Below are 16,522 nucleotides of genomic sequence, written 5' to 3'. Positions count from 1 at the left end.
AACTTTCGCGGAAACTGCCGATAAATTCCGAAGATATACGAGATGTTTACGAAAACATGTATTATTAATCCCGGCATGCAATTTTATTCGTGAATTTATTACAACGATTTAGATTGGCGCGCTAATTATAATCATCCAATGAAAAAGCGGCTTCGTTATCGATTCGGCTATAGAGTAATATGTAAACAGAAAGTGATAGTCAAAATGAAGTTTCTACACGAAGGATTTAATACAAAAGATATCGAGAAGACCACAAAAAATAAATGGAGATGGGAATGGTTTTCTGAATTTGATCGAAACGGGGATGACTACGGAAACTGGCTGAAAAAGCCAGACGTTCCCGGTGTAGCTTTCTGCACTGTATTTAGAAAAACCGTCAAGTATGGATCCAGCGGAAAAAAAGAATTAAAACGCACGCAGACGATCCAAACCATTATTATTTTGTTGCCATTGTAGACTTAAATTGAATGTTGTTGTTTTATTCATATTCATTTTTCAAATTTCCACTATGTTTGATTTTGTTGTTGCATGCTTTCTTTGTGTAGGAAAGTTAATGCTTCCGGTTTTGAAATGACTTGGATTTGGTTAAGCTTTAATTTTTTTATTGGTTAGTAATACATTGTAGTTACTCGCCTATTTTTTTTTGTTATATTCTTCATCCTTTACTAAGATGTATTTTATTTATTTAAGTTCATTTTTTTACAAGATAGGAATTAAAGTTGTACTTTATAATTTTTCTTTGTGTCATGTCAGCTATAAGAATAAACTTATATAGATCTACTTTTGACATTCAGGGAATTGCATTTTAGTAGGGCTGCAACGATACACCAAATGTTCGATTCGATTTCGATTTTAGACACTCCGATTCGATTTTTTTCGATTCGATACATTTCTGATTACTAATTTATCTTTGGAATATAGTTCTGCTTGTCTGCTCCAAAAGTGAGTGGCCTTCAACCTGGTGCTTTGCTTTTCTGTTGTTATATAACTATTATATTTAAATTTTTTGACTTAATATTTGTGTTTATGAGAATAAAAAGCTCTTGTCCTATTTGGAAAAAATTCTAATCAGACATATAATCATTATTCTCAGTAACATGACTATCACAGATACCCTTCTGCTGACTAGGGAATTTAAAACAAAGTATGTAAATTGTAAAGTAAATAAGGTTTTCAGAACTGATATTCAGATATTCTGTTTATAATTCCCATAATATGTAAAATGAATAATCAATTCCTAATGTCAGTGTTATCACACAATACTTCTTAGTCTAGTAACTAAGTTACAAACAGACTTTTTTGCTTGAAACTTGAACTAGGCATGTCATGATTACCAAACAAGTCCACATCGTGTTTTTCGTTTCATATGTTGCATTAAATTATAACGTACTGCCGGGACTTTGGATATGACACGTCCGTAAAGCATATTTTGCAAGTAGCTTTATCCGTGTCCTGGCCTTCCCGAGACCCAAAGTGTTCCCAAAACCTTTGATTTTAATTTTTTAGGAGGATTTTTAAATTTTATTTTATCAACATTGATGTTGGTAGCCATTTTGACTTGTTTGCCGAAAATAAAACATTACGCGCCCCACTGATTGGATGACCGAGTTTTAACTGGCCAATCGTATGTAACGTGATAAAGCGCGAAGGGAAAGACTAAAACTCTCACTTTTTTCCGATGTTTATTTTTGGCGTGGGGAATCGAATCGAAAATGTTACAGTTGGTATCGGGAATCGAATCGGCGCTCATAAAACCGGTTTTCGATGCATCGAAAGGTATCGTTGCACCTCTACATTTTAGGCCTTCAAATGTGCTATTATTCAGGAGCTTCCGGGGCGCCTCTGGCCCCCGGGAACCCCTGGCCGGACATTGCCCTGGACCCCACTGTTAGCCCTTGCGGCCCCCTGGCCCCTAACAAAAAGTTCAGGTTTTTCAAAATTTTTAACTTGCACCCATGTTTAAAAATTTGACAGGAGAAAGAGGCAGTCTCCCGCTTAAATAGGGAGAGTTCACTGTCATGCATGACCTTAGAGTTTAAGTCACATTGCTCTGTAACCAACTAATTTCAAAATAGCAGGGGAGTGTGTCACAGGTCAGAACTGTTCACTATTTAGGGGAGAAGATGTGTGAGCAGCGGATAGCTCAGTCCGTAGAGCTGCTAAAAGGTATTACTAGCGTCTACATCCAGGTTTGAGTCTAGATCAGGCTGCACATTTCTGTCACCCTGTGACATTTGGTGCCCAACGTTGGACTATGACTGTATTATGTATATAGCTCAGAGTTTAATTCACATTGCTGTTCCTGAGAAATTCAAGGATGAATTTCAATATAGGGGTTGAGTATGTCACAGTTCAAAACTGTGTAAGCCGCATGATAGCTCAGTCTTTGGAGCAACGGAGCAGCTTTCTGAAGGTCCCAGGTTTGAGTCTCCATCAGGCTGTACATTTCTCTCACCCTGTGATATTCTGTAAAATTTTGTCACTGACAAGAGCTCTATACTCATATAGAGCTAGTCTCTGAGAGGTTTAAGGTCTTCTGCATACCAGTTTTTATACTGTGACAGGTTGGATATACTGATTACACAATCTTTAATATAATTAACATATCTTGAAATTGATATTAAAAGGCCCAGAACATAGATATTTGGTATTTACCTTCACTTTCTAGTCATCTACAAAACATTAAGTAGAAACGACCCTGAGGACAAAATTGGCTCTGCCCTTGGGTCACATGCCTTATGTAGACTGATGTATAATGAACACATAATAAACTTTTGAACCAGATTTTTGTTCTTGTATCACTAATACTAATAAACCCTATAAATTTACAATTATTGTTTCTGTTAATGTAGTTCATGTGTTTCATTGGCCAAATAATTTAATGTTTAATCCTCTTTCAGATTTAATTTGTAAGTTTACATGGTTTTCAAAATAACAGACCTGTACCATTCTCATGTACATGACTTTGTTCTTATAAAGTTATGTAAGGAAGCAGACTTGTACTGTTATAATTTGCTTGTTTGTATGAGTACTCTCCCTTTTCTTGTGATAGCAAATAATGTCAGTTTATATTAATCAAAGCACAGAAGGCGCTGAATTTGTTTGGGTCTCGGAATGTCAGAAAGGTGAAGGTTGTGAGATTATAAACCAATTTGTTTTTGTATAGTTCCACCAGTGCTTTCCAGCGTTTTAATTGTAGTTAATTGGCTTTAAGACTAATTGCAACACTGATATTCAATTCAATGTTTATTTGACTTTTACAATTTGAAAAAAAGAGTTGCCTTCCTGGATTTGAACTCCAGACCCCTCGGCCACGGTGAAGTTATATGTAAAAGGCCTGAAGAAAACCATATTATTCTAAATTAGGGTTTGTAACCCTTATTATTTCGACGATAACTGTTGTTTAACACAGATGTTAAATAATAATCATGGAGTTTATTATAAGCATGTATATCTATAAAGGATAAAACAATATTAGAAATTTTCGACCATTCGGGAATTATTTTGCTTGAAAATTAATGCGCCTGTCATTTGACCATCTTTACGCAGTGATCTCCCCTGAATTTTTTCGGCGTAAGTGTACATATAAAGGGAAGTAACCGCTTCAAAAAAGCGGAATACTTTCGGCACTTGCAATTAACAGCATTAGAGTCTGAAATTTTGCTACCATTATTTGTTTGGTCTGACGACCCAAACAAATAAAAACCAACAAGTTAAATGTTGATGCTGCACATCAAAGATGCCGCCAAATGATGTGAACAGTCAATCAGCATTGAAAATCATTCTCTATTACAGTTGAATATCCCAAGCACAAATCAATTTTTTAGCTCGACTATTCAAAGAATATGAGAGCTATTGTAGTCGCCCCGGCGTCGGCGTCAGCGTCCGCGTCGGCGTCTGCATTGGTTAAAGTTTTTTGTAAAGTCAAATATCTCAATCATTACTTGAGATATTCAATTGAAACTTACAATACTTATTTATAGTAACAAGGTACATCAGATAGACAAGTTGGATAACTCTGCCTACAATATTGACAGAATTATGCCCCTTTTTAACTTAGAAATTTTGGTTAAAGTTTTTTGTAAAGTCAAATATCTCAATTATTGCTTGAGATATTCAATTGAAACTTACAATACTTATTTATAGTAACAAGGTACATCAGATTGACAAGTTGGATAACTCTGCCTACAATATTGACAGAATTATGCCCCTTTTTAACTTAGAAATTTTGGTTTAAGTTTTTTGTAAAGTCAAATATCTCAATTATTGCTTGAGATATTCAATTGAAACTTACAATACTTATTTATAGTAACAAGGTTCATCAGATTGACAAGTTAGATAACTCTGCCTACAATATTGACAGAATTATGCCCCTTTGGAACTTAGAAATTTTGGTTAAAGTTTTTTTGTAAAGTCAAATATCTCAATTATTGCTTGAGATATTCAATTGAAATTTAAAATACTTTTTGATAGTAACAATGTACATCAGTTGCAAAAATGCATAACTCTGCCTGCAATATTTGCAGAATTATTTGCCCCCTTTGAAACTTAGAAATTTTGGTTAAAGGTTAAAGGTCTTCAAAGATATTTACTTGAAACTTTACACATGCACTTAGGGTCATAATTGGAGGGTCATAATTGTATGTCACTGACCAAGTTCCATAACTCTATTTTGCATTAAGGCTGATTCATATCCCCTTTATTCTCTTGGTTAATGTTTACATGCAAGTTTTACATATCTCAATAACTGTTAAAGATATTTATTTAAAACTTCACATATGCATTTAGGGTCATAATTGTAGGTCACTGACAAAGATCCATAATTCTATCTTGCATTTAGGCTGATTTTTCTCCCCTTTTTCAACGTAGAAATTCATGGTAAAGTTTTGCTTGTAAGCTGTTATCTCAATTACTACTGAAGGGTTTGTGCCTTTTTGGGACAATTTTATGCATTCATAATAATAAAGCAGTGATTTACTTGAAAAAACATCTTAATTAGAAGCCTTTGTACCTTTTCTGTCAAATTTATGTATTCATAGGTAATTAGTATTATTATACTCAATAAAACACCCTTGTGACATTACCTTCCGAATAGTCAAGCCAATACTGTATAATTAGACTCTCTCTAAGGCCTATAACATGAATTTATAAAAAAAATAGCCCTTTTTACTATCAAGCACTTAGAATAGTCGAGCGTGCTGTTCTACCGACAGCTCTTGTTCTCCATGTTCTTGGTATGTGCTAGTTGTTTAATAATAAAGTTGCATATTTTTGTGAAAAAGTAGAACCTAATGCATAAATTCACAAAGTAATGCCATGTCTGAAATTATTATCATTATTATTATTTGATATTTAAACCTATATATTTTTTTTAAAGAAGATTAAAATATCTACGTAATGATATAAAAATTATTTTATTTCATTGAGTTTTAGTTTATAAATTGCTTACAAATATCATAAGAAATGTAAAAATGTATCAAAATTATTAAGCAAATAATAAATATAACAGTTTATTTCACAAAGCTGAATGAGTCAGATCATGTTTTTGTGCAAATATTGTTAACCTCAATATGTAAGTAACTTGTGTGTACAAACTGAAATATGACATTTGACAAAAAATACAGTTTATCACAATATAATCTAGACTACTGATTGTAAACATTGCACCTTTTCTGGGGAAGAAACATACCAATCAAGTCATATGATTTGTTTTGCACCATGGTCACTTCATTGGTCATTTTGTGCACGATAGTTTTTGACCGTGTGATACCTCTCGAAACAGTTTCTAACACAAAGTGCTTTATGGCATTGCTTGCACTGAAATGTTGTCTCCTTCCTTTTCCTACTTCCCTCTGTCCTGTCCACATTACAAACTACACATGGTCGGGTTGGAGCCTGTTTTTTAGCCCCAGGCTTTGGTTCAATTGCACACGAGAAGTGCCGTCCAGTAAGTCTATCTATTGGTTCAAGTGTTTGCCGCCCACCAGATTTTGGCCGCGGTGCATTTGGTGCAGTCTGAATGAGTGAGGCTATGATTTCTGCTCGAAAATCATGATGTGTCTTCTTCTTTTCATCTTCTGAGTATATTTTGTATAAGATAAAGCTGTTCACAATCATCAAGTTAAACATGTGAAGAAACAGCTTCCTCCACCATTTCATAGATTTCTGGAGAACTTCATAGTACTGCACAACTTGATCCGAGAGGTCAACCCCTCCCATCTTTTTGCAGTACTCCACTATTGGCGTAGGTTTGGTGATTGGCTCATGTGTTTGGCGATTTACTCTTTCCAAAACAGCTAAATTGGCAGTATGAATGGTGGTCAACATGTTGACATCTTTTTTATCATGATATTTTAGAACTAACATGTTCCCTCTTCGTCTAAAGATTGCTTCCCCTTGTCGAAGATTTCTGACGGATTGAATTGCTTTAGGAACACCCTTTCTGTTTATTCTAAGTGTGCCGCAAGCATACGTGTTCAATAAGTCCAGTTCTTCCATCAGCTCTGGCGATGTATAGTTATTATCCATGTAGATATGGTATCCTTTTGAAAGTAAACCACAAAACGCTAACATGCCAATGACAATTTTGGTTGTAGTGCTAAGGTCTATGTATGAACCTTGTGTATCTTCATCTTCAAGTGCTTCTGTGTACTGTATGACATCTCTATCACCATGATATACATCAAAGCCAATGGTGTAGCCTGACTTAGCCTCACAAACTTGGTACAATTTAATTCCAAATTGGTTTGGCTTCATAGGGTTGTATACACGGTAATGAACTCTACCCTTGAATGGACAGAGTCCCTCAACAAAGTTAATGTCTCTTTCAGGTTCATATTTAAGGAAATTTTTATGCAACATTTGTATGAATGGCCGCACTTTAAACAATTTGTCGAATCCGGGTTGCCCTTCTGGAACAGCAAGGTTGTTGTCGACAATATGAAGGTTTGATAAAATCAGATGGAATCTGTTCCTTGTCATATATTTTCCAAAAAAGGAAGTATTGACACACTCCTTTGTAGACCAGTATTGTGCAATATCGGATTTCCTTACAAGACCCATTGCCATTACATTAGTGCAAAGAACACCTTCATTTCATCAACTGTTACATCACGCCAATCGTTCAATCTACTGTAAGGTTTCAGATTTTCATTTTCAATTCTTCTTTGTGCATATTTGTTTGTTTCTGTGACGAGAATATCCCACATTCCTTCGTCAAAAAGCAGGTAAAAAAAGTCCATAGGTGTGGCTTGGTCTGGAAGATCACATCTTAGTCCCTGTCTTCCTTCGAATGGCATCACCGATGGCTCATGATCTTCTCTTTGCCATCCATTGTGACTGTCAATGTCAAAAATCACATCCTTTCCGGACTGTTCAATAGACAGTTCTTGCACTAAATTTGCATTATGTAATAAATCCTCAATACTTTCCTGCTCATTTTCTGACTGATCATTATAATTATCAGTGTCACTAGAACTAGAATTATATATATTTTCATCATCTGAGACATCTTGCACATGCATTCGTCTATTTTGCCCTTCTGCCATTTTTCTGAACTTTTAACAAATGAATAAAACTGAAAACATTTGCACCATCCTGGATTATTTATGTTTAACTTGACCCCAGTCTTTATTATAGAAACAAAGATAATTTCTCCTGCATTCACTGGTAATTATTTCTTATCAGTATGACAGTGCTGCGTTGTGTATTGGATTACTAACAAATCCGTGATATCTCGGTGTTGGCAGCTGTGGTAAGGACATGAAATCCGGGATATGTTGGTGTTGTCATGATAAGGGAAAAATGTGTAGCTTAAATGATTTACAGCTGGTCATCATCAAATACTGTCTTTGTTTAGCAAGAAAATGCTCAATAAACATTAAAGAGAAACTCAGCTTATATAACAATTTCTCTTTCAATAAAACTGAATTCATTTCATGCATAGAGAAATATCTATTTACTGATGTTTGATAAAGATATGAAATATAAATTTTCATAGACATTGATCTTTTATTATTTTATATTACCATAGCAAATAGATGACTGGAAAAGTCCACGGTATAAATTGAAAGGATGTTAACTTTGGTATTGATGTGCATATTTAATGCATATGCTGCAAAATTATGCAGAAATAATGTTCTTAATATAAAATATTATGAATATATTTTCATCATGCATATTTTCTGTAGCTTTACCCTACCAGTTATGTTAAATCATAAATGATACAATTTTTATAGCAGCCAGTCAACTTCTCATTTAAAGCCTGTCATTTTCACTATAGCTTAAATTGTTGAATGTTATGATTCCACTTGGTCTGGCAAAGATTTCTACACAGACAGATTGATTGATGCTTCAATCCTCATCCAAGTTTAGAAGTGACGTGTAATTCTTAACAGTTTTCTCTTTGCTTGACAACATGCATAAATATCAGCAGTCTGCAGCGGAGAATGCACATCAGGTTAGAGTTCTCAAAAGCATTACACTGCTCAACTAAAACATTTTGAAGCAGAAGTTCCTTAAAATTGTTTAATTTTGTCTGTAGCTGTCTCAAATTTAAAGTATTTCAAGTATGGGGAAGAAAACACCAATGTGATAGGGTAGGGATTAGGGGACAGACAGACACACAGACTGTTTAATGGATACAGTTATGTAGTGATCATTTTATTATAATGTTTGAGAACAAAGTGTTGTTTAGAGTTGAGATACCTCAGTAACAAGATAATTTAGAAACATGGTTCCTAGTTTAGCTTTATAGAAATATTCATCCCATTATAATTTTTTTAAAAAATTAAAAATTCAAAAATTCTTGAATGAAAATTTCATTCCCCTGTGGAAAAGAAAAAGGGCAGATTCTTAAAAATTTTTGGAAATGCCCCGAAAAGGGTTTTACATTTTACTTAAAAAAAAAAGTTTTTGGTAAAAAGAAATTTTTAAAGGAAGACAAAAAAAATTATTTATTTACTATTACACAAATTTATGTCCTTCTTTTAGGTCAAATTGTGAAAATTACATAATTAATATTCAATGGCTGAGCATTAGAATTGTACAACATTATGCAATGTGTAATATAAATCGTATTTACACCATTTACACCAATACATTTTGTAAGGAAAATGGCATACAAAAGCTTGCATAAAATTTCAAAACATGTCTATTTTTATTTGAATTTCAATATACGCCTAATAATGAGATTCTCACATTCCTTGTCATATGATGTGAAATTTTATTTAACTTTTCTAAGATAATGTTACAATGCTTGCTTTATACCAATTTCTTTACTGAAATTTCATATTAAATGGCAACTCCTATGAAATCATACATTTTAGTGTGTATTTATATATTTATGTTATATATGTAGGTATATGTATATTTATTAACATGAATTATAACCTGATTAAGTAAGCGTGGCCTGGGAGTTGATTACATCAGTTTCTGTAATGACTGATTGGTATGGTATCGCAGAAAGACAGAAAATTGGCGATGTGAGCTATGTTAATGATGCTTTCCAGCTGCTCTTGTTAAAAAACAATTCCCCATTCAAACAGCAATTCTTCACCAATAACTGTTTTCTGCACGGGTCTTAATTGGCCGTCTGCTTCAAGTAGAACTTAAACTGCTACTTTTACTGATGTTTTTATTCTACCTACTGCCTTTTAAATGTTAGTTACTTAAGGGTGCATTTTGGTTCCAGCTTTGTGTAGGAAAAGTAATTGTCTAACTTGTCAATCACTTTTGAGGCTGTGAGTGTGAATCCTTCTCTAGCATTTTTTTAGGTTTACAAGTTCCTTCTATTTTATTTCACTGTTGCCGTGGTTTTCTGTCAAATGAACAACTGAATTCATTAAAAAAAATATTGAAGCTGTAAAAAACAAATTATTTTTGTATGACATTATCATAACTTAATAAGCGGGCAAAATTTAGGTACAAAATAATTTAAATTTATTGTCTCGATAATAAATTGAACGAAAGTTGTAAAAATTTAAACTTCAGTTAAAATTTTAAAATGTCCCCTTTATTTTAGGAAAAAATTAATCTGATTTTAAAATTTAAAAATAATTCATTTTATAGGGGAATGTTTTTTTATCTGAAAAAGGGTTTGGTAGTAGGAGGAAAATTGAGGGAATGAAAATTAGGTGTTAAACCCTTTTCCTTGTCTGTCAAACCCATTTTTTATTTTTAAACAAAAAACGGGAAAAAAATCTATCTAGATGAAATTTATGAAAAGCCCCCATTTTGCTGGGTTTCAAGAGGGGAAAGGGGTAGACTAATTGAGATTAACTTTGTTTTTCCATTTCCCCCCCATAAAGTTCCCTTTCCCGGGAAAAAAGGAAATTTCCCCTTTGATATTTTTATCCGTGCAAAAATGAAGTAAGAAATTAAAATAATACTGGGGATTTTGTTTTTTCTGATATAACTCAATATTATGATAGTAAACTGCAAATCTTTTATAAATCTCTCTTTTGAAGTAGGGCTTAAACCTACAGTCCCTGGATTGAATGGCAGAAACCTTAGCCACTAAACCACAAGGCTTTGCTCATTTGGAAAACTTTTCACAACAAGTTAAACAGAAAACACATTTTATAATAAAATATATTTACATGTATATCATAGCTGATTCTCTTGACAATAATATTGTTTGTGTACTTGTCATTAGTAATTTCAAAATTTCCAATTAATCCTTTCCTACACACATTTCTGCCCAGATTTCCCTGGTGTGCTCATATTATAATGTTCTCATAATGATGGAGAAGAAAAACTAAACAGCTGCTATTGAAATAGTTAGGCAGAAAAAAAACAACAAAGAAAAAATGTAGGGAAAGCAGAAGCATTATTTCCAAACATTTGTGTTACTTTTGTTAACTTGCAGTAATAAGTTAGTTATAGGAATGGGAATTGCATTTTAGGGCATAATTAAGTTACATATTACACGAAGCAAAAGTTTGGAAACAGTTGTATGCGAAATTAAGTTGTAATATTTCTGGTGTTTGTGGTTTTACTTTTTTATGACCCTGTCAGCTGTCAGAGTAATGGGGAACATTAATCTGCAGAAACAGCTTTGCTATTTTATATATGCAGCATCCATTGCTGTTCTGTTTCACATGTTCAAATACAGTAAAATACAATCCAAATAATACAAATAAGTGATATATTTTGTTCTTTATTACATTTTTAGTATGACTTTTCAAAGAATAGGAAGAGCTCTTTAATTTTACTCAATCTGGTGTCGATAGTTCATTTAGTTGGTATCTCCAAAACTACTGAAGGGAATGGGTTTTAACTAAATCACACATTTATTTGAAAGGTCACTATTCAAGGCCAGTAACTTTTAACATGGATTGTAACAAAATTATAGCCTTTTCTGAACCTCGAAAATTCTACTTTTTCCACTCTTGTTTTACTATCAAGCTCTGAGAGTAGTCAAGCAAGCTGTCCTACTGACAGCTCTTGTTATAAAGAACAAAATTAAGAAGCAGATTTGTTCACAGCATGATAAATTTGATTATGTTTTTATAACTGTTATATTAATAGAATTGTTTTAAATTTTATCATACTACTAACAGCACACCTCTCAATATTTATAACAAGTAAATCTTAGGTCCACATCACATAATATCTTAACTAAACCTGTTTATACTGGATAAAGAAGAAAATTTCAAACCAGGAAGCCTTTTTTTAGGAATAAATTTATGCAAATGGAGTCCTCTAACAGTGTTAAATATAAAACATTTTAAATATATAGCTTTAATATAAGCTGCTATAAAGTATGTACATCAAATTTCTTATTTATGTTGTCAGCTTATTGAATTATAGGTTATTGGCTGGGTACAATGATTTTCATCCTTTCCGATCAATAATATTCCCTCGTTTTGGGCACATTTGTGTTTTTTATAGTGTCTAGCTTTTATGCCTGTCTGCTCTCTTGTGTTATAATATCCGTGTTTTAAACAAATGCATGTTGTGGTTCAAATAATAGATGAAAATAATTGCATTTTAATAGGAATTAGTCATATCGTCCTGCATTGTGTGAAGTTTTAATATCGTGGAGTTTATTATCGTGGGGATGTTTAAAGATTAAAGCAAGTTGGATAGTATTGGTAATATTTGTGAAAAATTTTGGAAAAGTGGCCCCCGAAGATTTGGATTTTAAAAAGGGTAGGTTTATCAAATACTTTTCAAGTTTTTTTAAAGGATGTCAGGGTTTTTAAAAATTTTGTTAAACACTTTGTTATTTTTAAACATTCTTTTTGTTTTTTTCCCTTTTGATTGATTTTAAATTTGGTTAAAAAAGAGTTTAAACATTTTTCCGGAAAGTTTATTGCAGATGGTAGCATACGTTTTTATTACACATATAAGGAATTTAAAAGTTAAAATCATAAATCCCCCTTTTAAAAAATGATCACCCTTCATCTTTTTTTCCCGGGACTATTTACGGGTTTTAAACAGTTCTGAATTTTGGAGTAAAAGCCCGACTTTAAACGTCTTCTAATTTGATGGAGAACATCCGAGTAATCAAGGGTTCAAATGACCCGTTTGACCCTTTTGGTTCTGGACAAACAGCCAATCAGAATGAAGGATCTGGTGGGGCTCTTCTTGACCTCGATTTTGATGCACAGGTTAGTCTTTTCTTGTTAGTAATACATCCCTTTACAGTCTTTATGTTTTATACATCACTTTATCAAGTGATAAACTTTATCAAGTGATTATCAATAGATACTAGATATAATTACTTTTTTTAGGCATGTTTAGTCTGAACTTTTCAGCCCTAATTAGGAGTTACATATGAGAGATTAAAATGCTTCAAAATTTGCATGATACAATGACAGTTATCATTGATGTGTTTACATAAAAACATAAAAAAAGAGAAAAAAAAAGGCTTAGTGTGATATTTTAATAACAAAAATAATTTATAAAATTTCTCTGGGATGAATATGATTTTCTTTCATTGTTGTCAAACACTCAACACTTGGGCCATATAGATGTGTCACTATTTACAAAATTATTTCAAAATTAAAAGAAAGTAAGGAATTTTTTTGTTGACTCCAAATGTTCTTTTGGAGTATTATGTTTTCTACATACTATAACAAGGTCTTGAGCAGCTTACTGCAGACCTAAGACGTATCCTTCTGAAATTGAATTCTTAAATTGTCACCACATGTTAGTTGGTAGCTTTTCTGCCTTGAAAATAACTTTCATTTAAAAAGCACTTAATTGAGGATGAACAAAGCTTTATAGATTTAATAATCCAATACAAAAATATCATTGAATGAAAAACTCATCTGTTATATGATCGTGAATATGAATGAGTCATAATTTTCCTGGCAACCGTTTGGGACACAATAGCCTTCTTATCCCAAAGGTCTGCATATTTGTTTGTTGTTCAGCTTCGTTTATCCCAAAAATAGTCTGAATAATCACTGTTTAGCAACCAAGCTATTTTTGTTTTCTCCTGCTCATAAGCTGATTAATTCAGTTTCCTTTCCGCGTGCTGATTTATTAAAATATTTTTATTTGCTGATTAATTTAGTCTCCCCCTCCAAAAAGAACTCCCTTAAAATGTTGTTTAAAAATGGATAAATGTAATACAATTTCAAGAAAATTAACAAAGAAAATTTAAATTTTTTGGGCTGAATTCATGGGCCCAAAAATTTTTTCGTATCCCTTTATTTGGGAAAAAGTTTCAATTCTCCCTCTTTTCAAAAATTTAACAGGATTTTTTTAAAAACTTTTCTGGAAAAGCAGGGCGAGTCTTGTTGATTAACAACAGGGGTTTTAAAAACATGAAAAGTTTTTCCCCGGTCTATGAAAGGGTTTTTTGTAAAATAAGGGGGTGTTTACAAAATCCAAAAAACACTTTAAAAATAGTTCTTTAATCTTTTTTTAAGTCACGGGGTTTACCAGTAAAGTTTTAAACAAAGTGGGATTTTTTGGGCCCAAAAATTTTTTTTGTTTTTAAAGCTCTATGTTGGCTTCTTACATGTAAGGAAGCTTTATGATTTGTAGCTAGCTTATAAATTAGATTGGTGGTTCTCACTTACGTGCCTTCTATGGATCTCACTTACGTGCCTTCCTTGATTCTCACGTGCCTTCTATGGTTCTTACCTACGTGCCTTCTATGGTTCTTGCTTATGTGCCTTCTATGGTTCTTACTTACGTGCCTTCTATGGTTTCTTACTTACGTGCCTTCTATGGTTTCTTACATACGTGCCTTCTATGGTTCTCACCTACATACCTTCTATGGTTCTTACTACAATGTTTCTTACTTACCTGCCTTCTATGGTTCTTACTTACGTGCCTTCTATGGTTCTTACTTACGTTGCCTTCTATGGTTCTTCCTTACGTGCCTTCTATGGTTCTTAACTTACAACGCCGCTTCTATGGTTTCTTACTTACGTGCCTTCTATGGTTCTCACTTATGTGCCTTCTTATGGTTTCTCTCACTTACACGCCTTCTATGGTTCTTACTTATGTGCCTTCTATGGTTCTTACTTACATGCCTTCTATGGTTCTTACTTGCGTGCCTTCTATGGTTCTTACTACTATGTTTCTCACTTACATGCCTTCTATGGTTCTTACTACAATGTTTCTAACTTACGTGCCTTCTATGGTTCTTACTACACGCCTTCTATGGTTCTTACTTACGTGCCTTCTATGGTTCTTACTTACGTGCCTTCTATGGTTCTCACTTACATACCTTCTATGGTTCTTACTACTATGTTTTTTTTACTTAGGTGCCTTCTATGGTTCTCATGTCCGTGCTTTCTAATGGTTCTTACATGCCTTCTTGTGCTTGAAGAAATAAATTATGAGGTGACAACTGAGAAAAACTGACATATATTTTACAGTGTCAGTGTAACTTAAAATCCTTAAAGTGTCCATGAGTAGTTCATATAAACCTGATATATTTTATCAGTTTCCATAACTTTATAGATAAAATAAGCATTATAAAATTATTTATGACATGAAATTTCAAAAATGTTGACAACAGCTCTTTTACTTTAATTTTGATGTGTAGCTGCTTTATAAATTTTTCTAATCCCTATTGAAATTTATGTACATAATGACTAATTTCATCAGTTTTTGTAGGGGATTAAAATTTTTTATCCAAATATATATGTCATTGACATTGTTCCTGGATGCACAATGGTTTGCAGGCCATGAAAAAACTTTGATTTCATGATATGTCATCAGGCATCATGATGTAATTGAGACTCTTAATACAAGTGACAAGTGTGCAATAAAGTGCATGTATAATTCATAAATTATAATTTTTGGCAATTAACTGCAATCTGTCGGCAAGTGAATGGTAACAATTACCAGTTAAGCAAGACAAGAGACTTTAACGATAAATTAATTTGAGACATTATTGATTTATTGATCTCACTTATATGAGAATGGTGACCTCAGCTACCAGGTGATTTTATATCAAGACTTATTGACCAATATTTACTGTGATGGTTTCTTCTGGAGGTTACAATAAATTTACAAGATTTGAAGTGTTTTTATCACTGTTTGCCTTTGTCCCTCTGGGAATAATCATCTGAGCTAGTGGTTCTGTTACAATATAAAGTGGACCAACATTGGCACTTGAGTCATAGATTTTACTTCCAACTCTTTTTGATTTTCAACTCTTTGCCAAACAAACAATTACTGCCAATGAAAACATGATTGTGAAATGATATTTATTGTTCAAAATTTGTTCTTATTTTCTCAGACTTGTTTAATGAGTGTTTCCATAGCAACTGTTTATCACTAAATCCAAGTGATTTTTTACTGAAATCGGATAGCTAATAAATTGATCTCCATTTTAATAAAGTTGTATTAAAGGTTGTTTGCTGGTTAATGTAAACTTTAAAATAGAAGCACTGAAATCATGTCTGTGATAAATTATATAAATTCTGTCATTCAGCCAAGTGATTACTTATATCCTTAACCTGCTGGTACTGGGAGTGATTAGCCTTTGTCACCAGTGTAAAGAGTCTGAACTTGGAAGCTCAGGGACAATTATTAATTTTAAGAAATTCAGTAAAGGGTTAAGCTCAACATCTATGAATCATTTGCCCCTATCTGCTGTGGGTTTGAATCCATGTTTTGATTACCGTATAAGTACTTTTTTCTGCGGGAACTTTATTTCTGCTATTTCTGCGGTTCTTAGCGACACTGCAGATTTAAAATCCGCAGAAAATTAAGCCTTTCCATATGTCTATGTCGGAATATGTCAACTACCGGTATTGTATAATTACATTACCATGTACCGTTATCGGCTTTTGTAGATGGGAATTTTTCTTTATGTATCTGTCCTGCATAAAATATTAGAAAAAAAGTTACTTTACTTGTTCTTTTTGTTTAAATAAATATCATGTTTGTATGATTTTTGCTCACCCTAAGTTTGATTTTTTTTGTAAAATAAAACTATTTTAGTTTGATGGGTGCAATAAACATACCCTTTTGTATTTGTACTTTGTACTTTATATATGTATTTGTATCTTGTTGTCTACATGCGATTTTACCATTGTTTATTTTT

General features: G+C 32.9%; 3 protein-coding genes across 3 annotated transcripts in view; 1 reads left to right on the top strand and 2 right to left on the bottom strand.

The window, feature by feature from the left end:
• Positions 1–5,715: 5,715 nt before the first annotated feature.
• LOC132714892 (piggyBac transposable element-derived protein 4-like) lies at positions 5,716–7,068 on the bottom strand. The gene has a single exon (XM_060697812.1). It carries the CDS (start codon positions 7,066–7,068, stop codon positions 5,728–5,730), a length of 1,341 nt encoding a protein of 446 aa, XP_060553795.1. The 3' UTR covers positions 5,716–5,727.
• On the bottom strand, positions 7,068–8,039 carry LOC132714893 (piggyBac transposable element-derived protein 4-like). Its single transcript, XM_060697813.1, has one exon. It carries the CDS (start codon positions 7,545–7,547, stop codon positions 7,068–7,070), a length of 480 nt encoding a protein of 159 aa, XP_060553796.1. The 5' UTR covers positions 7,548–8,039.
• A 4,452-nt stretch (positions 8,040–12,491) lies between these two features.
• LOC132714890 (titin-like) overlaps positions 12,492–16,522 on the top strand; it is an 84,565-nt gene continuing 80,534 nt past the window's right edge. The window contains exon 1 of the mRNA XM_060697810.1: positions 12,492–12,614. Coding sequence (XP_060553793.1) covers positions 12,492–12,614 — 123 coding nt within the window. The remainder of the gene's footprint in view (positions 12,615–16,522) is intronic.

Source organism: Ruditapes philippinarum, unplaced genomic scaffold (genome assembly GCF_026571515.1).
Source record: "Ruditapes philippinarum isolate M1 unplaced genomic scaffold, ASM2657151v2 ctg567_1_1_1_1, whole genome shotgun sequence".
Classification (NCBI taxonomy): domain Eukaryota; kingdom Metazoa; phylum Mollusca; class Bivalvia; order Venerida; family Veneridae; genus Ruditapes; species Ruditapes philippinarum.
The sequence above is the reverse complement of the archived record's forward strand: the minus strand, read 5'-3'. Positions and strand labels throughout refer to the sequence as shown.

Excerpts from the sequence above, each read along its gene's own strand:
- LOC132714892 (XM_060697812.1), bottom strand. The coding sequence starts at position 7,068 with ATGGCAATGGGTCTTGTAAGGAAATCCGATATTGCACAATACTGGTCT.
- LOC132714893 (XM_060697813.1), bottom strand. The coding sequence starts at position 7,547 with ATGGCAGAAGGGCAAAATAGACGAATGCATGTGCAAGATGTCTCAGAT.